The sequence below is a fragment of the Dama dama genome, chromosome 30, assembly GCF_033118175.1.
Source record: "Dama dama isolate Ldn47 chromosome 30, ASM3311817v1, whole genome shotgun sequence".
Taxonomy (NCBI): domain Eukaryota; kingdom Metazoa; phylum Chordata; class Mammalia; order Artiodactyla; family Cervidae; genus Dama; species Dama dama.
Genome location: NC_083710.1, coordinates 41,747,920 through 41,775,444, shown reverse-complemented (window position 1 = coordinate 41,775,444; position 27,525 = coordinate 41,747,920). Strand labels below are relative to the sequence as shown.

At 37.4% G+C, this 27,525-nt stretch overlaps 1 protein-coding gene across 1 annotated transcript in view; it reads right to left on the bottom strand.

The window, feature by feature from the left end:
• Nucleotides 1-1,171: 1,171 nt before the first annotated feature.
• The window catches only part of LOC133049339 (heterogeneous nuclear ribonucleoprotein K-like), a 109,873-nt gene continuing 83,519 nt past the window's right edge, over nt 1,172-27,525 (bottom strand). The window contains 2 exon segments of the mRNA XM_061133329.1: nt 1,172-1,374; nt 1,376-2,552. Coding sequence (XP_060989312.1) covers nt 1,188-1,374; nt 1,376-2,552 — 1,364 coding nt within the window. The 3' untranslated portion in view covers nt 1,172-1,187.

Below are 27,525 nucleotides of genomic sequence, written 5' to 3'. Positions count from 1 at the left end.
TCAATGTGCATGTAGTGGAAAAACAAGAATATATACATACATATGTATATATTTTACAAAGTTTAGCTAAGAGACACAACTAATCTGATAGTTTAAATCTATAGGTGAGAAATTATCTAATAAAAGCAATCAGAATTTAAAATCAGTCACTTCCATAACCAAGTATTATTCTGATTACTAAAACTTGCTATTAAGCTTCTGGTATATACTGATACCCCTATTCCATCAATTGTGTTTCTCCCCACCTTGGTTCTTCACAAACAGAAAATAGTTGCAAAGTAGGGGCAAGTATTTGCAAAAACAAACAAAAATCCCCAGCTTATTATAAGCATGAATGTGTGGTGGAATTTCCTCCCAAGCAATGGGCTTTCAAATTGTTAAGAATCACAAGAACTGAGTCTGTCAAGATATTTTGCCTAAGTTCAAGAAGAGATGCCATTTATTTATATCCAACAGAGGACTGATAATTAAACCTAGAGTTCCATTTGAGGGTAGGTTGGGGGGAATTCAGTCATTTGAAAATGACCATCTTAAAAAAAAAAAAAAAGAAAGAAAATGACCATCTTAAAAAAAATGACCACCAAAAGTTCACTAAATTTATTTTAAAAATCATAAAATGTTTCTTACAAAAAAGCATTACATTCTGCACACTGCTCTGAATAGAAGCCAGAAACATATGGACTACTGTTACTTTTCCTCCCTGTCCCACCACCCCAAATGTTACAGTGACCACAAAGCAAAATGTTCACAATAATTACATGGGCAGGGTTGGGGACCTCTTTAAACCACCTACAATGAACAAAACCTAAAATTCATGCACTCTGCTGCTGTTTCAAACTTTCAATGTTAGTTTTTGGACACCCTCCCCCACCCCCAACCCTGTTTGTAAGGAACTAAAACATTACATCTGGTGAATAGCAAAGATTTTACTACATCTCAAATGCAGAACACCTATGAAGCAGAGGAATGTTGGCTTTTTAAACAGAAGCAGATTTAAAAAAAAAAAAAAAAGATGCAGGACTCCTTCAGATCTTCACTGCTGCTGCTGCTGCTAAGTCGCTTCAGTCTGTCTGACTCTGTGCAACCCCATAGAGGGCAGCCCACCAGGCTCCTCTGTCTGCAAGATTCTCTAGGCAAGCGTACTGGAGTGGGTTGCCATTTCCCTCTCCATCAGTTCTTCACTAGTCTTAGAAAAACTTTCCAGAATACTGCTTCACACTGATCTGCAGCAAATACTCTGCGTTCTGTATCTGGTCTTGTGTTCCTGTAATGGTAATGATCTGATCTTTGGATCCTTCTAAAGGCTCATCAATTTTGATCGCAGCTTTTGACTCATGACGGATTTGTTTACTCCGCTTACCACCTTTGCCAATAAGATCCAGCCAAATCTTTGGGAATAGTTACTTGTGGAGTAATAATAGGTCCACCAAGATCACCATATGAGGCATGACCCCCTTCATAGGAATAATCATATCCAGAGCCACCCTGTGGTTCAGAAGCCATTTGCCACTCTGATGGGTTCCATGTATCTATTTCAGAGTCCCAGGTTTTATCAGCACTGAAACCAATCATTCCATGGTAATGGTCTTCAGGTCTTCCTCTTCTGTAAAAGGCCATTAGATCTCCTCCTTTAGGTGGTGGTGGTGGTGGAAGAGGAAAATTCCGAGCTCTACTACCACCCTGGCCACCTCCTCCAGGAGGGGGTGGAGGAGGTCCTTGATGAGGTCTCATATCATCATAATCTCCTCTGGAAAGAGGCATGGGAACCCCACTCAGACCAGGTGGCAGTCCATCAAAGCCACCTCTTCCCTGAATGAGAACTCCCACAGCACATCCATGGCGGTCATCAAACATCATTGTAAAATCAGCATAGTCATAGGTTTCATCATAAAAATTGGGATGGTGAGGCTGAGTGTGTCCTTTGATGGGAAACTCAGATACAAGATCAAGGATGATCTTTATGCACTCTCCAAACCTATCAGGTTTTCCTCCGATAAGAACGACTCTGTTAGTAGATTGAGGACAACATTCCTGGAAAACCTTGATTGTTGTCTGAGTGTTCTCTCTAAGTTCTTTGATTTTAGCACCTTTGACTCCAATAATTCCTCCTGCGGGGCTCTGATGAATCAACAGTCTCATCTCACAGTCAGAGTCACTTCCTTTATAGTGTTGGCAATTTAAGTATTCCACAACATCAGATTCGAGCGGGAGCTGGCTGGTTGCAGTGGGTGATGACAACTGCAGGCCATCTTCCAAGGTAGGGATGCTTTTCTTCAGAATTTCTCCAATCATTTCAATATCAGCACTGATACTCAGTATGCGCTGGGGGTCACTGCCATCTGGGACTGAAACACTGGCATTGTAGTCTGTATGGAGAGCCTTAATATTCTTGCCTCCTTTTCCTATCACTGCTGCAGCATTCTTGCTCTGAAGCAGAATGCATAATTCAACCATCTCATCAGTGTTTCTAGATCTTTTAATAGCTTGTTCCTCTTCCATATCTTCAGCAGGGCATTTAACAAATTCAACACTGGTTTTGGTAAAGATTTCCTCTGTTCATTTTCCATTCTCTTGTATTCAAGGGACACACCAATCAGTTGTTAAATATATCTTTCCAGAGAAGAACTGTTCTGGGCAGGACCAGTTGATACCCTAGTGTTGTAGTATCCCTGCAAGGCTACCGTCCCTATGCCACAGTGCTTCCTCAGCCAGTCACAGCAAGACAGAGAACATAGTTTCTAGTTTTTATTTACTTTATATAGCTCAGATAACTCTATGATAAACCTAGACAGTGTATTAAAAAGTGGAGCTATCATTTTGTCAACAAAGGTCTATATAGTCAAAGCTGTTTGTTTTTTTTTTTCCTAGTAGTCATGTATGGATGTGAGAGTTGAACCATAAAGAAAGCTGAGTGCCTAAGAACTGATACTTTCAAATTGTGGTTCTGGAGAAGACTCTTGAGAGTCCCTTGGACAGCAAGGAGATCAAAACAATCAATCCTAAAGGAAATCAGTCTTTAATATTCATTGGAAGGACTGATGCTGAAGCTGAAATTCCAATAATTTGGGGACCTGATAGGAAGAGCTGACTCATTGTAAAAGACCCTGATGCTGGGAAAAATTGAGGGCAAGAAGAGAAGGAAGCAACAGAGGACAAGATGGTTGGGTGGCATCACTGATTCAATAGACATGAGTTTGAGCAAACTCAGGGAGATAGTGAAGGACAGGGAAGCCTGGAGTGCTGCAGTTCATGGGGTCACAGACAGTCAGACCAGAGTTAGCAACTTTGCAACAGTAAATGCTCTTATTGACATCTGTAAGACACATTGAGGGGCTTTGCAGGTGGCACTAGTGGTAAAGAACCCACCTATCAATGCTGGAGACATAAGAGACATAGGTTTGATCCCTGGGTTGGGAAGATTCCCTGGAGAAGGAAATGGCAACCCACCTCAGTATACTTGCCTGGAGAATCCCATGGACAAGGAGCCTGGTGGGTTACAGTCCATGGAGTAGCAAAGTCAGGCATGACTGAGAGACTAACACTGACACTGTCAAGACCAATTGAGGGGACGCAAAGACCACAAAGGAAGCTTTGCAAATGAGTTTTTCTTACTTTTAAACAATAGGAGGATTTTTTGTTTGTTTGTTTTGTTTTGTTTTTGAAATGCAGCTGTTTATAATGTGAGCACTCTAGATTCACTAATTAGTTTCTCCAGTTTTAAAGGATTCATCATTTAGTTATCAATAAAACATACATCAATGGTGATTTAAACAATTAAGACACAAAAGCTTGCTCCATAAGAGAGTCGGGGAGGATGTAACCTAAATCCAGGGAATTTACTCTCAAAAATAGTATGGCAAAAGCCAAGTTTTCAAAAACATAAACAAATAAAACACACAAATATAAAATGTCCTAGGAAGATCAGTTAGAACATTTTCATCTCAGAGACACCAAGAAATGGAAGTTTCCCCCTAGAAGGCCTTTGTTTAAGGTTTTATTGGCTTTTAGCCTTAATTGCACAGGCAACAAAAGAGTCCACTTAAGTTTTAGGGTGAGAGTTCCTTTAATTTCCAATTGAGTAAATAGTTGTAAGTTTCAGATGTACATTTACTTAGCTGGGGTATTGCCAATTTCTTGTTCCTTTTTCTTTTATCTAGACACCTTGATTTCCCATCTGAAATCAGTTTGTGGAGATAAAATTGCTAGTGGCAACAGTGTGGTGGGCCAGTGTGTGCTGCTTGAGAGCATAACTTCTCTGGTTTTGCCCCAGAGTTGTTTTAGCCCAGTTACATGCCTTGGGTCTCCCAGTAGAGTATAAGACCTCCATGGTCAATCCTTATGTGCATTTCTGGTTGAGTAGTTTGTTAATTATATCAGTGAGTTTCCCTATAGGAATAAGCCAAGCCATGTGAGGGCTTGTCTCTACCAAGTTTCTCAGCCACCTGAGACAGCCATTGCCAGTCAAGAGGAGAGAATCCCATCTTCAGAGATCAGAAAGTCTCATAAGATTTCAGTTTTATTTTGACAAGCTCTATTAAGGTAGCCAACTCAAGGAAAAATGACAGGCAAGTCTTTCCCCAAATAACTCAGTCCCAACTTGCTCAGTGTTTAACTAGGCAAGTCTTCCCAGTTTCTAAACTAAGGCTAACCACTAAGTATCCAAACTGAATCTTCCCAGTGCCTTAACCCTGAGAAACATCTGGTCAGCTCCTAAACTGAGCAGAACTTCCCAGTCCTTCAACTGAGGATATCCCATCCACTGTCTATACTGAGAAATCCAGATACCATTTCTCAAAAACAAGTGTCTAGGATAACTGATTCCTCCACTGAATAAAACTCAGGATCATCAGCCAATATAGGAAGTCCAAGAACTAGGATAGACTCACTCAAATCCTTCTGGATTCCCTAAGGTGATGTATGGGCACAAGAGGCCTCTGCTGGTACCAAGGCTCTGGATCTTCAGAGAGTTCAGAGAGAGGAGAGGCGTCTACTCTGGGTCCCTTCATGGTCACCAAAAATGTTGACTTAAAAACAGAAAGTTATGTTTTTATTTGGTGGGAATTTTTATGACTTTAAGTCCAAGAGATAGCATTTCAAATAACCCTGAGATAACTTCTCCAAGGAGGCATGGGGAAGAGTCAGATTATATAGAGGATTGCAACCAGAGTAGTCCAAACATCAAAAGATTATTGTTAATTAACAAAACTTCTATGCAGGACAAGAAGCAATAGTTAGAAACAGATGTGGAACAAGGCTATACATTATAACCATGCTTATTTAACTTATATGCAGAGTATATCATGTGAAATGTCAAGTTGGATGACTCACAAACTGGAATCAACATTGCTGGGAGAAATATCAACCTCAGATATGCAGATAATACCACTAATGGCAGAAAGTGAAGAGAAACTAAAGAGACTCCTGATGAAGGTTAAAGAGGAGAGTGAAAAGGCTGGCTTAAAATGCAACTTTCAAAATATGAAGATCATGACATCTGGTCCCATCACTTCATGGCAAAGATTTTGGGAAAAGTGACATACTTTATTTTCTTGGGCTCCAAAATCAATATGTATGGTAACTGCAGCCACAAAATTTAAAGACACTTGTTCCTTGGAAAAAATGTAGGACAAAACTAGATAGTGTATTAAAAAGCAGAGACATCACTTTGCAAACAAAAGTCCACCTAGCCAAAGCTATGATTTTTCAGTAGTCATGTGTGGATGTGAGAGTTGAACCATAAAGAAGGCTGAGTGAGTGAATGAATGAAAGTCACTCAGTCATGTCCGACTCTTTGTGACCCCATGGACTATGCACGGAATTCTCCAGGCCAGAAACCTGGAATGGGTAGCCTTTTCCTTCTCCAGGGGATCTTCCTAACCCGGGATCAAACCCAGGCCTCCTGCATTGCAGGCAGATTATTCACCAGCTGAGCCACAATGGAAGAAACCTGAGCACCTAAGAATTGATGCTTTAGAATAGTGGTGCTGGAGAAGCCTCTTGAGAGTCCCTGGAACAGCAAGGAGTTCAAACAATCAATCCTAAAGGAAATCAACCCTGAATATTCATTTCAAGGACTGATGCTGAAGCTGAAACTGAAGCTCCAATACTTTGGCCACCTCATGCAAAGAGACCTGACTAATTGGAAAAGACCCTGATTCTGGAAAAGACTGAAAGCAGGAGGAGAAGGGAGTGACAGAGGAGCAGACTGTTGGATGACATCACTGACTCAGTGGACATGAGTTTGAGCAAGCTCCAGAATCGATGAGGGACAGAGAAGCCTGGTGTGTAACAGTCCATGGGATAGCAAAGAGTCAGGCACAACTTAATGACTGAAACACATCAACAGCAACAAAAGGAAAACCATATATCTCAAGTTAAAGAATTTAGCACTTTCTATGTGTATGCAAGAGTCTAAGCTCAGTGTAATCATTCCTTTCTTACGTATCTCAAGCTATCCTGCATTTTTCACATCCTCCCAAGCTAAATAGGGAGTGGCTGCAGCTAAATGGTTTCTGGATAGCAGATATTATTCTCCCAACTGGACATCCTCTGGACTCAGAAATTCACATTTTGAGACATAGGATCACTGATGGCTGTGACATACTTGTTTACTGGCATGACAGGAAGTACTCCATTTCTCAATGGTTTCAATTACTGTGAAATGTTAGTGTCAATATAGTGGCTTTCCTGACAGCTCAGTTGGTAAATAATCCACCTGCAATGCAGGAGACCTCACATCGATTACTGGGTTGGGAAGATCCACTGGAGAAGGGATAGGCTACCCACTCAAGTATTCTTGGCCTTCCTTTGTGGCTCAGCTGGTAAAGAATCTGCCTGCAGTGTGGGAGACCTGGGTTCGATCCCTGGGTTGGGAAGATCCCCTGGAGAAGGGAAAGGCTACCCATTCCAATATTCTGGCCTAGAGAACTCCATGGGCTGTATAGTCCATGGGGTTGCAAAGAGTCAGACAGTTCACTTCATGTGTATTTTCATATAATTCTCACAACATATATATATAATATTATTGCATGATTCACACAATATATATACATATATATATATACACACAATCTCTATAATGATATATATAACAACCCCAGTCTTACACCTATGTTTTCCTGATTCCCACTTGTTCTCTATAATCAAAGATATTTCCAAAATCAAAATTTTGATCTCTGTTCATTCTTATTTTTTCTTTTTTTAAAAATTTATTTATTTATTTCCATTTATTTTTATTAGTTGGAGGCTAATTACCCTACAATATTGTAGTGGTTTCTGCCATACATTGACATGAATCAGCCATGGATTCACATGTGTTCCCCATCCCGAACCCCCCTCCCACCCCCTCCCCATCCCATCCACCTGGGTCATCCCAGTGCACCAGTCCCGAGCACTTGTCTCATGCATCCAACCTGGACTGGTGATCTGTTTCACATTTGATAATATAAGACTTCCAAATCCCTGTTAATCCTGGTTAAGGCAAAATACATAGTATGTCTTATATTCAAATGAACTTACTGGGATCTCCATTTAATTTGTTTTACACACACACACACACACACACACACATATATATATATATGTATGTATATATAATTTCAGTTTCTAGAAAAGACATTATTTGATTTTCTGTGTCCCTTTACTACTCTTTCATTTTGCTGGAAATACCTATCTGTTTCCATTCAGGTTTTACATATTAGTCTAATATCCCTTGCCATTATTGGTCCTACATTGGTAAGTAAAACAAATATCATTCTTGTTCTCATAGAATTTCTATTCTCACAATTAAGTAAGACTTAGGAGTAATAAACAAACAGACAAAATCATTCTTTTTAAATGGGAGATATTCAAAAATAATATTGAGTTAAGTGCAAAATAAGGTGATAGTAGTTGAGGAATAACTTCTGGTAGAGATAACCTAAATTATGACCTGAAGGAATGAAAGGATAGAGAAAATCATACATAAAGTATCTGAAATGGGAAAGAACATAGCATATGCTAGAGTCAATCAGAGAACTACTGATTCTAGAAAATAGTGAGTCATAGAGAGAGTAAAGTGGCAGTAGAGAAGCAAAAGTAGGCCAGACAAGAATCAGCCCCATTGTCTATTTTAGTCTAAGTCAATGAGAGATATTGGACCGATAAGTGGCATGACCTCATGTTTTGGTGTTTTGAAGAGAGTAGTTTGGAGAAGAGCAAGAATGGCAGAGGAGTCAAATGTGGGTAGAAGAGTCATACTTAATAGAAAAAAAAAAAAAAGTGCTTGTTTCAGCTAGTTTAAGACCTGAATTTTGTGTTCATGTAGTTAATGCTGATCCAGCCATCTCTTTATGTGATTTGATTTTTTTGTCCTAAGAAAACTTAGCTGTCCAAGTTTTGAGTTTCAGCAATCATTAAAAAAAAAAAAAAAAAAAAAAGGCACTGTAAAAGATAGACAAAAATGCTTGATAAAGAAAGATATTTGAGTTTGAGTGTTGGAATATTTTCAGTCACATATAAATTAAAATGTAGAAGTGTAAGGAACTAACTATATTTGCAGTACACTTATGAAAATGATCATGGAACATAGAATCTATGCTATAGAAGGTTAAGCTAATGGAATTGGTATACTAGGTGAATGAAATGACGGGTTTGATGGATTAGATATTGATGAATTTAAGTTTTGTAGCACTGAAAATCCAAAGCACATGAACTTGAGTACTGAGTGATGGTTCTCAAAGAGTGTGTGTGCTTGCTCTTAGTTGCTCAGTCATATCCAACTCTTCACAGCACAGTGAACTGCAGCCTTCCAGGATCCTCTGATCATGTGAAATACTTGAATCCTGCAACCCTAGGTGGTATTGTTATTAGTGATCATGGGCTCTGTGGTTTGTAACTGAGGGTGAGTAGTTGAGATTGTATATAGGAAAAGCTGGAAATGAAAAATATAAACTCTTGGATGAATCCTCCACATTGAAGTTGAAGACATTGATGTCACAGGAATAGTGGAAGAGAAGAATAATGAATAAAGTATTCTTAAATCTCCCATGTAAAGATTACAAAGGGATCAGTAGATCTGTGAATTCCTGCATTGGAGAGAGGAAGAGAAACCAGATCTTTAAATAAAGGATAACATGTTAAGCACACAGTTTTACAGAATGGAGTTAGAGAAATGATTTGGGTATCATAACTGATATCAAGGAGAACAGATATCTCAATTGTTGGCTATGATATATTTAAGACAAAAAAGACTCCATGGAAAGAGTTGCAAGGAATTCTTATCATTTTTTCTAATTACTCTGCATTTTATTTAGAGTTATAAAATCTATCAAAATGTTTCAGTTTGCAAATTGTTATTTGAATAAAGAACATATTTTATACATTTTACCAAGATTCTTGGTCAGCTTGTTTTATTTTCTATCTACAATTTTAAAACTTAGAGAAAACTTTGTTTTCAGTCATATTTTTAATAGAGGATAAAAGCTGAGTTGCACTGTGTATTTTTTCACTAATGTTAGTTCGTTCCTCTCTTAATTCACAATTCTCAATAAAATGACCTTCTTTTCATTGTTTTATTGTATTGTGTTTTGCTTCAGATAATCTATTATTAAAGCATATCCTATTAAGCATAATTCTCTGTAACCTGGATTGCCTTTCATGTGAAAAGGTTCATTCATCTTACAAGAAATGATTTTGTACTTATTGCATGTAAAGCATTATATTACATTCAACCAGCTGAGGAAAAGACAAAAGCACTGCTCTGTGGTGAGAGAGCCTACAATGTAACTTGCCTCATCTTTAAACCTTCTTTCTTTGAAAGAACTTAAGTGCTTTATTCCAATTTTCATAATTAGAGTTAGAATATCATGATTAGAATTTTGACTGACAGAGAAGGTCCCAGAGACATTATTGATAATAAAATAGTTCTTATCAGGTGCTAGGGACTAGGCTAAATATTTTTCATTTGTTATGACAAAAGCATCATACTTATAACAGCAGTATCAGTGGGCTGCTAATAGTCAAATCACCATTTTAGCCATGAAATTACTAATGCTTATGTATAATGATGTAATATGTCCAAAATAAAGTCAGTAAGTGACTCAGGTCACACAAACAACATAAGTCTGTTAAAATATTCCTTATATCTAACAATTATTCTCAATAACTACTTGCAGTTATTTCTACTTTCCTGTATTCACTTGGTAGACATCATCTCTATTTGTTGTGCTTTAATATTTGGTCCATTTTAATATACATGTGTAAGATAGTTTTAAAAATACGTGTCATTTTCATATATATTTTTCAAAATTAAGTATGACAATGATAATATACATTCAATCAATTTATAAAATTAGGAGCCAAATGATAAAAAGTCAAATAGAACATCAAGGTGTTAAAAATGAGCTTTGTGAGATATTTCTTTCTTCTCTTTCTCTCACTTATTTCATTTTTTGCCTCGGATACTTGATCTCGACTAGCCTAGCATTCATTTGCCAGCAAAATATATAATTAAAACTCAAGTGTTAATCATTAAGTGTATGTGTGTGTGTGCTCAGTTTTGTCCAACTCTTTGAGACCCAATGTACTGTAACCTGCCAGGCTCCTCTGTCCATGGAATTTTCCAGGCAAGAATACTGAAGTAGGTTGTCATTTCCTACTCCAAGGTATCTTCCTGATCTAGAGATCAAACCCTCATCTCTTGTGTCTCCTGTGTTGACAGGCAGATTCTTTACTTCAGTGTCACACAGGAAGCCCATTAATCATTATATTATTACTTAATTAAATGCTAAGATAATTGTGACAGCTAAGTTTCATAAACTCTATACTGAATGAGTAGTTTGCTAATGGGAGCATTGTGTTTAGTGGTAGTAGAAGTAATAGTGTGTGTATGCACTGGGCGGCAGTCTGGGGTTAGTGTAGTTACACTCTCCCTTTTTCCTGCATTTCTGTTCTTCTGTTTCTAGTTGTCGTTGTTACTAGCACACCGAGTTAAATTCTTTTGAGTAGGAGATTTTTGTAGAAGTTTTCCCTTGGGATTTGAAACCTGATTTTTAAAAGAAAAGGAATAGTTTGCAAAAGAAAGAAACAGGTAGTATAACATGGATATATAATAATATTATATTATGTATATATATATATATAAAATTTATTTAGAGGCACAAATAGTTTAAAAAGCAATTTCTCCAACAGTTGTAGAGGACTGAGGTCCCCTTTAAAAATAAAGAATAGCAATGCCCTTTGAAAAGTATTAAGTTAACTTTGCTATGTCTATAATTTTTTCTTTGATTCTACTAAAACATGCTGTATTTCTTGGGAAGTTTATTTGGTTTTCCTCTGAAATTCCATTTCTCCTTTTAATTATATGGTAAATTTTGAACTAGATATTTAATGTAGTAACTAAATAGCAACTCTGGCTGAAAAAGAATAGATGAAAACCAGAGTTATCCAACATGTGCAGCATAAATAATTCATTTTTAGAACTCAAAGAGGCAAGGAAAGTTGCTGGTAAGTGTTTTGTACTGATTATCAGAAGAACTGATGATTGGAAAAAGCTTTCTAAAAATGTAGGACACTACAACCTAAATATTGCCATGGAGACAGTAGCTGGCATAGCAAAAGAATAATTGCAAAGAAAAATATGCCAGAGTTTATGGAGGGGAAAGATGGAAGGACAATTATATGAAATAAAGTAATTGGAAAAAATGTGTGATTTTCGCTTAAAGAAAGGTGAGGAATAATAGCAAAGCTAGAGTGGTAACATATTTGTAGTATCATGGTTAAACAAAGTTAGCATGGAAAGAAATGCTAGAGATATGAGAAAAGTTAAGGTGCTAAATGAATGATGTAATGTTAATACATTCAAAGTTATGAGTGATAAAACACTGAAGGACTGTATCAAAAATAATATGCACTATGTTTTAAAAACTGTTGACTAGTATATTGTAAAACAAAGATTGAAGGAGCTCTAAAGGACTTATGAAGTTTGTTAAAATTCTTCAAACATGTGAATTCTAATTTGCTCTTGAAGTTGTCTGGTGAATATTAACTCCTTATACATTGTTATCTTTATATTGTTGTTTTTCTAAGTGATCACACCTAAATTAAGATTGAAATGTTAACTTTTAAAAGAATTTATGACTTAAAATGCATTTCTTACTGAAAAACCATGCCATTTATGATGAAGTCAATTCATTAGAAGTCATTTGGTCAAGGAAAGTTTGCTTGGCTCTTTAAGAAACACAGTCCATGGTGTCTCACGGAGTTGGACATTACTGGTCAACCAACACTTTCACTTTAAGAAACATGGGCCAAATCTCTTCATTTTCTCAACTTCATGAATATTTCTAACAGCATGTGAAAATATAGAAGAGATTCATTATTCTTTAAAACTTACTTTGCTGTGTTTGATAGGCTTGACATTTTTTTCAATACTCAAAAATATATGGGGATAGAAAAGCATTCTTTTTTTCTGAAAGAGTTGAAAATTGTATCAGAATGTAATTTACTCTACTCTAAAGAAGCCTACAGTTACTTAATGTTGGCTACCAGAAGTCATGACCAAGTTAACAGAAAGTAGAAGAAGAAGAAGAATAAGAAGCTTTCTTTCTAAATGTATCCTGAAATCTCAGTTGTTTTTTTTTTTTTTTTAATCTGCAGTATATATTTACTTTATCAAAACATCATCCAAACTTGTGGAAATGCCATTGACAAAAGCATGGGGGGAAATATTGTGCTATTTGTGAGTAACATGTTTTTATTCTCCTTCACTTGTGGCTCAGTCTGTGAAGAATCTGCCTGCAATGTAGGAGACCTTGCTTCGATTCCTGGGTCAGGAAGACCCCCTGGAAAAGGAAATGACAACCCACTCCAGTATTCTTATCTGGAGAATCCCATGGACAGAGGAGCCTGGCAGGTTACAGTCCATAGGGTTGCAAGGATCGGAACTACCACCATTCTCCGTATAATCACCCACACAATAAGGTAGGATATACGGAACCATGCTACGGTAAACAGAAATATAGATTTGAATGGTGAAGTTCCATGGCACTCCCCAGCTACAAAGTGGCCATCTGGTGAATTCCATATGTGATTATGTATATCCTTGGATTATCCTTAAAGTGAGAGCCAAATATCCATTTAAAGGATGTATAAATTAAACTATTAAAACATTTTATTACAATGTTTTATGAGTTATAACCCTATAAACTACAATGCTTAACAGCCATGTTCTTATTTATAATTATTCCCTTACTCCCAAATATGTGAAAATGTCTTGCCTTTTATATCACTTGGAAATATCCCCTTTCTTCTTTCTATTTAATAAATAATGTCAAAGAGAAAAAAAAATAGTAGCTTACTTTTAAACAGTAATTATTTATTCTTTGAAGTAATATTTATTCCTGCAAAGATCATTGCTTTGGTACATGATTTTGTTGTGGGAAAAGAAGGCACATGAGGAACAAATTGACTGACTTTTTCTTTACAAGCTCAGTCAAGTTTTTGATTAAAAAAAGCAAAACAGAACAGAATCTAAGCCCCATGACTATCTATGTAAACAGTAAATATGTACTGAAGTCCAACTAAAACCTTTCTAAGGATTAAGTACATTAAATTATCAAGATGACATTACATCCACAGTCACTATCATCTTTACTTCAGAATAAGAATAAACTCTATTTATGCTATATTCTCCCAAATATTTCTTAAGAACATCTGCTTATATCAAGACTGTTTGTTTTGGTTCTCGCTAGCTTATACATTAATTTCCACAAAATATATTTTTAAAGTCAAATGAAATTTTAAAATTATCTCAGTGGAAAAGATATATATAGGTATAGTTGAGGATCAACACATTGCAGATTTCAGTCTCATTAAAATCCTCTGATGCTCTTTTACAGCTGTTAGTGTGGTTTCTATATACGAAACTTGCTGGTAATGAATTTATGTTATAGGATGAAAGATTCCCAGGTTGTAAGTTAGCATTTTGCAGCTTCACTCAGGTTTCCCCCCACCCCTCTTAATAAACCATCTGAGTATCTCATAATTATGTCACTAGCAGTGGCATCCCTTCAATTTTGATTACTCATGATTTTGAAATATGTTTAAAATGAAACTGAAGAATATAGCACACAACTAAATAGAAAACAGAGCATTAAAAAAAAAAAACTAACTGAAACATAAACCTACAATTTAAGCTTGAAATAGCGACAATGATTAAAAGTAAATGGAAGACTATAACTAGAAGCATTTATCAACTTACTTTGATTGTACAATGATAAATGATTTTATAAATGACTGGAGTCATTGTTGTTTTTAAGTTGTCATGTAGCTCTTTAATAAGAATCTGAGAAATGTATGGGATACCTTATGACAAATGTCACTGAAATAATGCATATGTATTAAGCACCTACTCTGTTGCCCTCACTATTTAATTTTATGATATCAAATCTCCCTAGTAGAATGAAGACAAAACATGGCTGAGGTATAGCTCACACTTTTTTCTCTGGGTCTCAAACCCATCCAGTATACAGTTCCCTGGTCCCCAGTGGTTTAAAAATAATGCAAATACTTGGGAATTGTCAGAATTCCCACATTGATTACTTGGCCTATGGAGTAAGAATCCCTATGATAGAGAAGGCAACATGAAAGCCTATGATACTTCTTCCACCCTGGCCAGGATACTGAATTAAAAACACTATACTGGGATGAATGACAATGCACTCATAAGATGCAGGGTACATGTTTCCCATCATGACCCCATTTAATCACTGTCCTTCCCCTCAGAAAAGCAAGATGGATGCTGGAAGGTAACAGTGGACTTCTGGACACTCAACCAATTAGTAACCCTAATTGCAATTATAAATATATTACTTTATTAGAATAGAATAACCTGGCCTCAGGTACAGATAAAAGACATTTTATCAAACAAATATGCTTTGTAATATTCCATAAGGGAGAAGAAAACTGAGTTTTGATTAACAAAAGACAGCCTGTAGTATACATTGATAGTCTTGTCTAAGGGTTATTTCTCATCTTATGTAAATTATCAGCCAAAGGGATGTGAACTATCTGTATATTCTGATGGCACCATGTTAATTGACAATGAGCAAATGTAACAAGTAATCTTGGAAGCCTTGTTGAAGAATGTATACTTTCAGTTCAGTTCAGTTCAGTCACTCACTCGTGTCCGACTCTTTGCAACCTCAAAGATCACAGCACTCCAGGCCTCCCTTTTCATCACCAACTCCTGGAGTTTACTCAGACTCATGTCCATCGAGTCGGTGATGCCATCCAGCCATCTTATCCTCTGTCGTCCCCTTCTCCTCCTGCCCCCAATCCCTCCCAGCATCAGAGTCTTTTCCAATGAGTCAACTCTTCACCATGAGGTGGTCAAAGTATTGGAGTTTCAGCTTCAGCATCAGTCCTTCCAATGAACACCCAGGACTGATCTCTTTTAAGATGGACTGGTTGGATCTCCTTGCAGTCCAAGGGACTCTCAAGCATCTTCTCCAACACCATAGTTCAAAAGCATCGATTTTTTGGTGCTCAGCTTTCTTCACAGTCCAACTCTCACATCCATACATGACCACTGGAAAAACCATAGCCTTGACTAGACAGACCTTTGTTGGCAATGTAATGTCTCTGCTTTTTAATATGCTATCTAGGTTGGTCATAACTTTCCTTCCAAAGAGTAAGCGTCTTTTAATTTCATGGCTGCAATAACGATCTGCAGTGATTTTGGAGCCCAAAAAATAAAGTCTGATACCGTTTCCCCATCTATTTGCCATGAAATAATGGGACCAGATGCCATGATCTTAGTTTTCTGAATGTTGCGCTTTAAGCCAACTTTTTCACTCTCCTCTTTCACTTTCATCAGGAGTCTCTTTAGTTCCTCTTCACTTTCTGCCATAAGGGTGGTGTCATCTGCATATCTGAGGTTATTGATATTTCTCCTGGCAATCTTGACTCCAGCTTGTGCTTCTTCCAGCCCAGTGTTTCTCATGATGTATTCTGCATATAACTTAAATGAGCAGGATGACAATACACAGCCTTTACAGGGTGGAAAATGAAAATATAAAAGATCAAGAGTAATATTTAAAGGTTAGTAATTTAGGTCATGCTAGGCATTCACTGTTGGTAAAATTGTAGAACTAGGAATATTCTACATTGCTAGTGAGATGGTGAGTTGGTACAACCACCCTAAAGAACAGCTAAAGTTTCTTATAAACATACTTTCTGCTTGACCTTGATATTCCACTCCTGGGTATTTACTCTAGAGAAATGGAAAATTCACACAGAAACCTGAAAACAAATATTTACAGCAGTTCTATTTATGAGTGAAAGAAAGTGAAAGTGAAGTTGTTCAGTCGTGTCTGACTGTTTGCCACCCTGTCCTTGAGTCCTCCAAGGACCCAACCTTACCAAGCTCCTCTGTTCTTGGGATTCTCCAGGCAAGAATACTGGAGTGGGTTGCCATTTCCTTCTCCAACTGTACCAAATTCACTGGAAATTGCCCCAAATTCTTCAACTGATGAATGAATAAACAAACTGTAACATATCCATACAGTGAAACTTTTCTTGGCAATTAAATGGAATGAACTATTTAAAACTGGGACAGTTCGGATAAATCTCAAAGACATTATCCTGATTGGAAGAAGTCAATCTCAAAGGTTACATGCTATATAATTCCATTTATATGACATTGTCAAAAAGAAAAAATCATGGTGCTGAAAAGCATATTGTGCTATATATTATGGATCAGGGGAAACTTTAGTAAAGGAATTTTGGGTAAGTGATGGAACCATTCTGTAAACTGACTTTGATGTTTACCACACAAATATTAGGGCTTCCCTGGTGATTCGGCTGGTAAAGAATCCACCTGCAATGCAGGAAACCTGGATTTAACCTCTGGCCTGGGTTGGGAAGAGCCCCTGGTGAAGAGAATGGCTAACCTCTCCTGTATTCTGGCTTGGAGAATTCCATGGACTGAATAGTCCACAAGGTCACAAAGAGTCAGACATGACTGAGTGACTTTCACTTTTCACTTTCACACAAATATTAAAGTTCATAGACCAAAATAAGTGGTAGAAGCTGAAACTCCAATACTTTGGCCACCTCATGTGAAGAGTTGACTCATTGAAAAAGACCCTGATGCTGGGAGGGATTGGGGGCAGGAGGAGAAGGGAACGACAGAGGATGAGATGGCTGGATGGCATCACCGACTCGATGGGCGTGAGTTTGAGTAGACTCTGGGGGTTTGTGATGGACAGGGAGGCCTGGCGTGCTTCGATTCATGGGGTCGCAAAGAGTCAGACACGACTGAGTGACTGAACTGAACTGAATCATCAAAAATGTTTTTTAGTTAAAAAGAAAATTACAAATTGTATCTCTTCCTCCAACTGGTAAGAATTTAGCTCAAGCCTGAACATCCTCTTTCACTTCTGGAGGAAGCATGCTCCACATAAGAACATACTCCACAACTGATCTGGCCTACCACAAAGTGATAAGCAAAGCTGCCAACTTTGAATTGTGCTTATTACAGGAAAGAGCACTGAAGCAAGCCTATTTTAAGATATAAGCAACTTCTCTACTTGGGCTATATTACCTGACACAATTTAAGGTACTAGAAGATATGCTTCTAGTGTATATGGCTAGATAATTTGTAGAATTTATGGCAAGGTCTTAGAGGAAGGAGTGTCTGGAGACCCTTCCTCCAGTGGGCCTTGGTTCTTGGTAAGGAGACCAAGTCTCCTTGGTAAGGAGACTTTCTTGCATTGCAAGAAAGTTCATTAACAATAAGGAGAGAAAGAACAATAAGGATCAAAGAGTTGGACACAGCTGAGCACTTACAAAGAATGAACAAAGAGAATACCTCAAGAGAGAGGCAGGCTGTGCCAAAGGACGAAAATGGCCCTGAAGGGCTGGGGTACAGTGTTTTTAAGGAAGGATTATTTGCATAATCCAAAGGGGTAATTGACTGACAGCTTTGATTGACAGCTATAGGTTATATATCAGGATTCTCTACCACACACTTCTTCCCATAATTGTGACTATTATAATTAGATCTATGTATTCATGGGATATTTATGAGAAGTTAATGAGTACAATGGTCACCAAAATTAACTTTAATACAGTATAGTGTGAGGTGTGTGCATATGTTAAAGTAGAGAAAATCCCTCCAATTGGCGAGTAGGGATTTTATTATGGCCCTTTGACTATTTTGGGGAGCTAGTGGTAAAGAGCCCCCCAGACGATCCAGGAGACGTAAGAGACAGGGGTTGGATCCTTGGTTCAGGAAGATCCACAGAAGGGCATGTTAACCCACTCCCACATTTTTGTCTGGAGAATTCACGGACAGAGGAGCCTGGTGGGCTACAGTCAGTAGGGTTGTAAAGAGTCAGACATGACTGAAGCAACTTAGCGCGCACTAGTATTCTTGGAGTCCCAATGGACATATTAGAGGCAGGGCTGGTAAACTTCTTGGTGGGATTAGGCAGCTATTGGATGGTTAGCTGAAAGGGCCATCTTTCCTGGCTCTCAGCCAATTTCCTGCCTATCAGTTCCAACAGAAATATCATAGTGCAAAATCCCAGGTTATGGAGCAAGGGCATGCCATCTGAAGTGGATAATTAAGTACCTTTAAAAAACGTTAGTTGTCCTAGTACTAGATTTTGGCAGACATGGTGAACCCCATGGGGTTACATGAAGTATTCACACGTTCAAAACTTGTCTTGTTGAATTGGGATCTTTTAGACCCTAGAGTTATGAAGTTGAACTAGCCCAGCAACAATCTATAGGAAAATAGAAGTACTCTATCAGGATCAGGTATGAGCAGCGAACATCATGCATAAGCTACATGGGCAAATAGCCCAGACATTTAGGCCACTCACTAAAATCTGAATTAATCAGCACTTCTTCAAAAGATTTATGAATGAATCAGCTTGTGTGCATGCACACATGTGTGTGTGTGTGTGAGAGAGAGAGAGAAATGTATGTGTACGTTAGTTTTGGTATTAGAATAATGCTAGCCTCATAGTATGAGTTAGAAAGTACTTCTATTTTCTGGAAGTGTTCCTAAAGAAGTGTCATGTTTTCTTTCTGTACTGTTTGGTAGAATCTACTAGTAAAATGATCTTGGATTCAGATTTTCTCTTTAGAAATATTTTTAACCACAAATTTATTTATTTATTTTTAATAAATATAGATTAACTATTCTTGAGTTAGTTTTGGTAGTTTGTAACTTTTAAGGAATTGGTCCAATTGTTTTATGTTGTAGAATTTAATAATATAAAGTTCATAATACTTCCTTATATTAATTTCAGTATCTGTGAGATCATTAGTGATGTGATATCTTCTGCTTCATTTCTAAGATTGACAATTTTGGTCTAAATTTTTCCTTGGTTAACTTACCAAGAGATTTATAATAATCTGTAGTCTTATATTACAAAGTTTCATGGGACATTTTGGGCAATAACATTAATTTTTAATTATAATGTGGCCTTCAAAGATCTGCTATTTCCTTCAGAGTGGTAAAAAGTGAGCTGATAAAATAATAGTCTTATTATTTTTTTTTCCCTCTATGGAGTATTATACATGGGAGATGTCCCAGTTTACTGAGTTTTGTGATTTGGATGTCATTCTTACCATACAGGCAAAACAAATGCTTATTTTCCCTTAAAGTTTATGGTAAATGCATGGAAATATCTCAAAATAAGTGACTTTTTGATAAATCTTGACTTACTGACTGATAGTGGTAAAGGGATTTTTGTGGCTTTGGATATGAAGCATAATGTCAGTTGTCTGATATGTTCAGATTAGATTTCTATAATATCTTATTTTTTCCTGTGAAATGTGGTTTCTATATCAATATCATGAATTTATCCTTCATCTTAATTCTTGAATATTTGTGCTCTGTAGATGTGTGTCTTCTTTTTCAACATCAGCCAATTCATGCCCTTATGGGCATGCCCTTTTCAAACCTCTTACTTCCAAATTGTATGCTAATGTAAACCATATCAATCCTCCTCTATCATTCCCTTAGTGACTCTGCTTACATTTTCAGGTCATACTTGTACAAGCATACTTTAATTATCAATCTAGTTGTCCCTAACACATCTTACAAGGCCTGTTTCTTCTGTGTTTAGTGCAAAGATTGACTGAGAGCAAAATCAATGGGAAATTGTAAATCGATTCTGTAATCTTTGTCCTTACTAAAGTCTGAAAAAATATATTATTTTTCCAGTGACTATTACAGAAATTCTTATGAAAAAGAAGTCACTGTGACTTTCTTATTAGTTTTGATTTTTTTTTTAATTTACAAGTAAAATTGCAAGGGGTAAGATCTTTGCTCTGTACTCATCTGTTTCAGTATCTCCTCCCCTCTCTCCCTCTTTCCCCCTCTCCTTTCTCTCTCTCTCTCTCTAATGGATGAAATGAGAAATCTATGTTCTTCTTTCAAAAATATGAAAATATATTATTACAATTTTTATCACACTCTGTTCCTTCTATTTCAAATCATAACTATAATTTCAATAAATCAAGGGAAAATATAATTTGCAATCATTTAAAAAGACAGAAAATGGAAAATCAGTATTTTGTTATGTATGTGATTTATACAAGCAAACATCTAAAATAATTGTTTATAAAATTATACATCTAGTTGGTATATGTATTAAAATCTAATTTAATAACAGAAAGTAAATGAACTTCTTAGTACTCTCAAAACTCAAAGTTTTAGAAGTTGCTCATGGCCATTATGGGCTCAAATGGTAAAGAATCTGCCTGCAATGCAGGAGACCTGGGTGGAGAAGCAAATGGCTACTCACTCCTGTATTCTTGTGTGGAAAATTCCATGGACACTGGAGCCTGGTGGTCTATTGTCCATGCGGTCACAAAGAGTCAGGCACAACTGAATGACTAACACGTTCACATTTATGACCATTATGAGATCATATATTTAGTTACTCAGCTATTCACATTCAGTGCGTAAGCGGAAAGAAAGCAACAGGTTTGGTTTTGTTTTGTTTTTTATTCTTATGGATAAATCAATATTCCATTTTTCTTGGAAAAAGTTATATGCTTTAAATGTTTCAAATAAGGAAAACAGGTGTTTAAACTGAACATGATATTTTGGCTATTCATAACTTGTGTTTTGATAATGTCCTCTTCACTGAACATGATATTTTGGCTATTCATAACTTGTGTTTTGATAATGTCCTCTTCACCCTGTTGATGAAGGAAGGATTTCTGCCCTAGGGTTAGGGAATGGCCTAACTCTAACATGGCACCCAACACCACACAGATGAGATGGATAACCATTCATAGTCACATGTACTCACAATTCTAGGTGGAGGACAATTTATAACATGAAGGGACACATGGGAGTTGCATTCTGGAGCAGACTGAACAAGCAGTTACTATGGAAACATTCTTCATAATAACTTAGCAAGAAGTGGGATGATTCCTGGTTCTAGTGGGAAGATGTGGTTTTCTTCTTTGAATAATTCAGTAGACTAGTAGGGAACTGAAGCCTGCTTTTCAGCAATAAGCAGGCACTAATCATCTCCCAGTCAACCCAAGGAGGGTTATTTGGTGAGAGTGTCCTTATCCATGAGGTTCAGAGGGAGAGGGAGCTTTCACTTAAGCTACCTGACACCCTCAGGATTTCATATGTCAAGGTTCAGACCTCCCACTACAACTTGCAACATGAATAGTTAGAGAGATGGAGTGACAGATATACTTTTTACTGTAATCATGTAATTAAAAAAAAATCACAGCAGTTGTCTTTTTGATTGGAAATTTAAGAAATAAGTAAGAATATGTTTCTTGCCATCTAGTTTTTCCAACATTGAATTGAAAATAATGTAATTGAAGTAAAATTGACTTATAATGTTGTATTAATTTCTACCACCACATCAGATTTTTGTAAAGAATGATTTTGTGTATCTTTTTGAGATTTATAGCATACTCATTCTATTTTTTGTCTATAATTCTGTTTAACCTCAGTTGTATATTTAAGTAAATGCAAAAGTCACTAATCCTTTTTAAAGTGCTGATAAAACATGGTGATGGTGGTATAGTCACTAAGCCATGTTTGACTCTTGAGACCCCATAGGCTGTAGCCCACCAGGTTTCTCCATCCATGGGATTTCCCAGACAAGAATGCTAGACTTGGTGGCCATTTAATTTTCCAGGGTATCTTCCTAATCCAAGGGTTGGCCTGTGTTCCCTGTATTGTAGGCAGTCTCCTGCATTATAGGCTGATTCTTTACCACTGAACCACCAAGGATTCCCCGTTGGCGTATTATACTAGTTCTCATTTTTATTATCATCTTCTTGTCTGGACAATATCATTGAGTTGTGTTGTGCTTGATTTTCTTTTCTTCCAAGAAGATTTCCTCAGTACTGTAATTCCTTGTCTGCTTCAGTTTGTCTCTGTTTGACATCATATTTTAATGTTTATATTTTTCCTGTATACATTATTTTCCCAACTCTTCTCTCTCAATATATTCTGCTGTAGGAGACAGGAAGAATAAAAGAAAAGCAGGCCCTGGCAAGGGCCACAAAAGAAATGTATAATTATTGATAAACTGGATGCTATAAGGCATGAGACTCTTGGAAAGAGTCCCGAGGGAACAGTTCATATACTTGAAAACAAGATATGATTCTTGGGTCGGAAAACTGACCCCAGACTGTTTCCCAGCTGGCATCTCAGAGTCACATGTTTTATGTATCTGGAGGAAAATCTATATATAAGAATATTAGTCTTAGTTACAGATTTGTTATTGATTACTATTTCTTGGTTCAGTCAGTCAGTTCAGTTCAGTTTCTCAGTCATGTCATTGAGACCCCATGGATCACAGCACGCCAGGTCTCCCGGTCCATCACCAACTCCTGGAGTTTACTCAGACTCATGTCCATCGAGTCGGTGATGCCATCCAGCCATCTTATCCTTGTCGTCCGCTTCTCCTCCTGCCCCCAATCCCTCCCAACATCAGGGTCATTTCCAATGAGTCAACTCGTCACACGAGGTGGCCAAAGTATTGGAGTTTCAGCTTCAGCATCAGTCCTTCCATTGAACACCCAGGACTGATCTCTTTTAGGATGGACTGGTTGGATCTCCTTGCAGTCCAAGGGACTCACAAGCATCTTCTCCAACATCACAGGTCAAAAGCATCAATTTTTCGGAGCTCAGCTTTCTTCACAGTCCAACTCTCACATCCATACATGACCACTGGAAAAACCATAGCCTTGACTAGACGGACCTTTGTTGGCAATGTAATGTCTTTGTTTTTTAATATGCTGTCTAAGTTGGTCATAATTTTCCTTCCAAAGAGTAAGTGTCTTTTAATTTCATGGCTGCAATCACCAACTGCAGTGATTTGGGAACCCCCCAAAAAATGAATTCTGACACTGTTTCCACTGTTTCCCCATCTATTTGCCATAAAGTGATGGGACCAGATGCCATGATCTTAGTTTTCTGAATGTTGAGCTTTAAGCCAACTTTTTGACTCTCCTCTTTCACTTTCATCAAGAGTCTCTTTAGTTCCTCTTCACTTTCTGCCATAAGGGTGGTGTCATCTGCATATCTGAGGTTATTGATATTTCTCCTTGCAATCTTAATTCCAGCTTGTGCTTCTTCCAGCCCAGCATTTCTTATGATGTACTCTGCATATAAGTTAAACAAGCAGGGTGACAATATACAGCCTTGACATACTCCTTTTCCTGTTTGGAACCAGTCTGTTGTTCCATGTCCAGTTCTAACTGTTGTTTCCTGACCTGCATATAGGTTTCTCAAGAGGCACATCAGGTGGTTTGGTATGCCCATCACTTTCAGAATTTTCCACAGTTTATTGTGATCCATACAGTCAAAGGCTTTGGCAAGTCAATAAAGCAGAAATAGATGTTTTTCTGGAACTCTCTTGCTTTTTCGATGATCCAGTGGATGTTGGCAATTTGATCTCTGGTTCCTCTGCCTTTTCTAAAACCAGCTTGAACATCTAGAAGTTCACATATTGCCGAAGGCTGGCTTGGAGAATTTTGAGTACTACTTTACTAGCGTGTGAGGTGAGTGCAATTGTGTGGTAGTTTGAGCATTCTTTGGCATTTGCTTTCTTTGGCGTTGGAATAAAAACTGACATTTTCCAGTCCTGTGGCCACTGCTGAGTTTTCCAAATTTGCTGGCATATTGAGTGCAGCACTTTCACAACATCATCTTTCAGGATTTGAAATAGCTCCACTGGAATTCCATCACCTCTACTAGTTTTGTTTGTAGTGATGCTTTCTAAGGCTCACCTGACTTCACATTCTAGGATGTCTGGCTCTAGGTGAGTGATCACATCATCGTGATTATCTGAGTCATGAAGATCTTTTTTGTACAGTTCTTCTGTGTATTTTTGCCACCTCTTCTTAATATCTTCTGCTTCTGTTAGGTCCATACCATTTCTGTCCTTTCTTAACCCCATCTTTGCATGAAATGTTCCCTTGGTATCTCTAATTTTCTTGAAGACTCTACACATGGACATCACCAGATGGTCAACACTGAAATCAGGTTGATTATATTCTTTGCAGCCAAAGATGGAAAAGCTCTATACAGTCAGCAAAAACAAGACTGGGAGCTGACTGTGGCTCAGATCATGAACTCCTTACTGCCAAATTCAAACTTAAATTGAAGAAAGTAGCGAAAACCAATAGACATTCAGGTATGACCTAAATCAAATCCCTTATGACTATACAGTTGAAGTGAGAAATAGATTTAAGTGACTAGATCTGATAGACAGAGTGTCTGAAAAACTATGGACGGGGGTTCATGACCTTGTACAGGAGACAGGGATCAAGACCATCCTCATGAAAAATAAATGCAAAAAGGCAAAACGGTTGTCTGAGGAGGCCTTACAAATAGCTGTGAAAAGAAGAGAAGTGAAAAGCAAAGGAGAAAAGGAAAGATATTCCCATTTGAATGCAGAGTTCCAAAGAATAGCAAGGAGTGATAAGAAAGCCTTCCTCAGCGATCAGTGCAAAGAAATAGAGGAAAACAACAGAATGGGAAAGACTAGAGATCTGTTCAAGAAAAATTAGAGATACCAAGGGAATATTTCATGCAAAGATGGGGTCAATAAAGAATAAAGGTTTCTTGGTTACTCAATGGTTAATGATCACTTTGTTCTTTGGCCCTGAAGGGCATATGAATTATTGCTTAACTCCGTGCACATTCTTTCCTTCATGGCTGAGAGTATAATAAAGCTGGTATGGATTCAGTTTCAGCATCTTCACCTGGGAGTGGTGTTGATCCCCTGATGCTCTCCTTTCACTGAACTCTTGTGTCTTCTTTCTCATTTTCTTGCCACATCACACTTTTGGAAACTCTGCTTGCTGAGCTGGACTCGACATTCTGCTATCAAGTACTCATTTGCTTTTATTTTTCTTGGCAACAGCTGGTATTTATCTTGGTATCCTGAGTCCTACCTCACTCTAGTCTGAACTGGCTGGCCTGCAGTCCCTCTGTGAGACTGTTAGACCCTGGTCTTCCTTCTTATTATTTTTTTGTTGTTGTTGTTGTGTTTTTTTTTTTTTTTTTTTGTCTTTTTCTTGTTGGAAGAGGCAAAACAAGTTGTTTCTTTTTTATTCTCAACTTACCCACTGTTAAACATTCACCTGTCTTTTTGTTTTCCATTTATTTTTATTAGTTGGAGGCTAATTACTTTACAATATTGTAGTGGTTTTTGCCATATATTGACATGAATCAGCCATGGATTTGCATGTGTTCCCCATCCCAATCCCCCCGCCTGCCTCCCTCCCTATCCCATCCCTCTGGGTCTTCCCAGTGCACCAGCTCTGAGCACTTGTCTCATGCATACAACCTGGGCTGGCGATCTGTTTCATCCTTGATAGTATACTTGTTTCAATACTATTCTCTCAGAACATCCCACCCTCGCCTTCTCCCACAGAGTCCCAAAGTCTGTTCTATACATCTGCATCTCTTTTTCTGTTTTGCATGTAGGGTTATCATTACCATCTTTTTAAATTCTGTATATATGCATTAGTATACTGTATTGATGTTTATCTTAAGTGTCTTTTAATTTTGTTTTCATTAATGCCCAGCTAAGAAGGATGCTTTAAACATTTTCCACTAGTCTCCCCTCAACACATAGAATTTTAATACAACAAATATGATGTGTTTTAATCAGAAAATGAGGAAGGCATTTTTTTCTTCCCCAGAACTAATTTTCACCCTCTTGGGAATGATTTTGTTCTATCACAAATGCATTATCTACTCTACTGTTGTTGTTTAGTTGCTCAATCATGTCTTGACACTTATGCAACCTCAGGGACTGTAGCCCAGCAGGATCCTCTGTCTATAGAATTTCCCAGGCAAGAATATTGGAGTGGGTTGCCATTTCCTTCTCCAGGAGAGCTTCTCGACTCAGAGATTGAACCTATGTCTCTTGTGTCTCCTGCAATGGCAGGTGGGTTTTTTAGCACTTGGAAGCCCCCATCTATTCTATTATAATGCAATAAACCCAGAAACTTTCTGAGAAAAAAAGGAATGATAATTATTTTCAATAATATATTAAAATATATTATATAGAGTTTTTTTTTTAAGTTTTTTTTTTAAGTTTTTAAGTTTTTTTAAGTTTTTTTTAAGTTCCACCACCAGAAAAACTATTTAATTATACTTACAAGTTAAGCAGATCTTTAAGAAATTTAAAAAATTTTTTAAAAAAAGGAAAAGAAACATAAAAATAGATAAAGAGCAATGGAAAGGGAAATATCAGATACTTGTGGCCAAGCAGATAGTTCAAAACTATAGGTAAGGTTTTATTTCTTAATCAGGGAGATGGTTCCTTGCTGTTCACTTTATTATTAAATTGTTATGCCACTAATCTGCTGTGTTGCCAAAAAAGGGATTTCTATATTTACTCTATAACTGACTTCAGTCTGACTTCTGCCTCCTTCATTCTGTTATGCTCGCTTAATTTCAGACTGTTATTCAACAGCTGTGCACAGCTATGTCCCTACAGTTTGCTAAAGTATTGAAAGACTGCCATACTGGGAAATACTTGCTGCTATGAGCTCCTGAGTCCCCTCCCACTGTGTGGTTTGTTCCATCACCTCTCTTAATATCCAAAGCTTTTTTTAAGTCTAGCATGTAAAGGGTTAATGCTTGGCATAACAGATGCTCTCCATGACCCTGTTCTGGGACTGGAATACTGTCTATCCTGATTGATTGCTAAACATTGCTAATACGGTTGTTAATTATGTAGAATATTATTTTGGCTTATATCCACATCACCAGCTGTGTCCATGATGCCAAATTTATGGTCCTTTCCTTTCCTCCTCTAGCTTGCCCTTTCAGTAGCACTTGTCACAAGTGGCTACCCACTTTGTCTTAAAGCTGTCTGCCTCCTAAGCTTTGATTATGCCACACTCTTCTGGGTCTCCTTCTAAGGTCTGTCACTACCTTCTCTTTCTCTTAGGCTCCAATTTTTGAGTTTCCTCATGACATGCATTAATATTATTAATGATTTATCTGTTATTCATAAGACA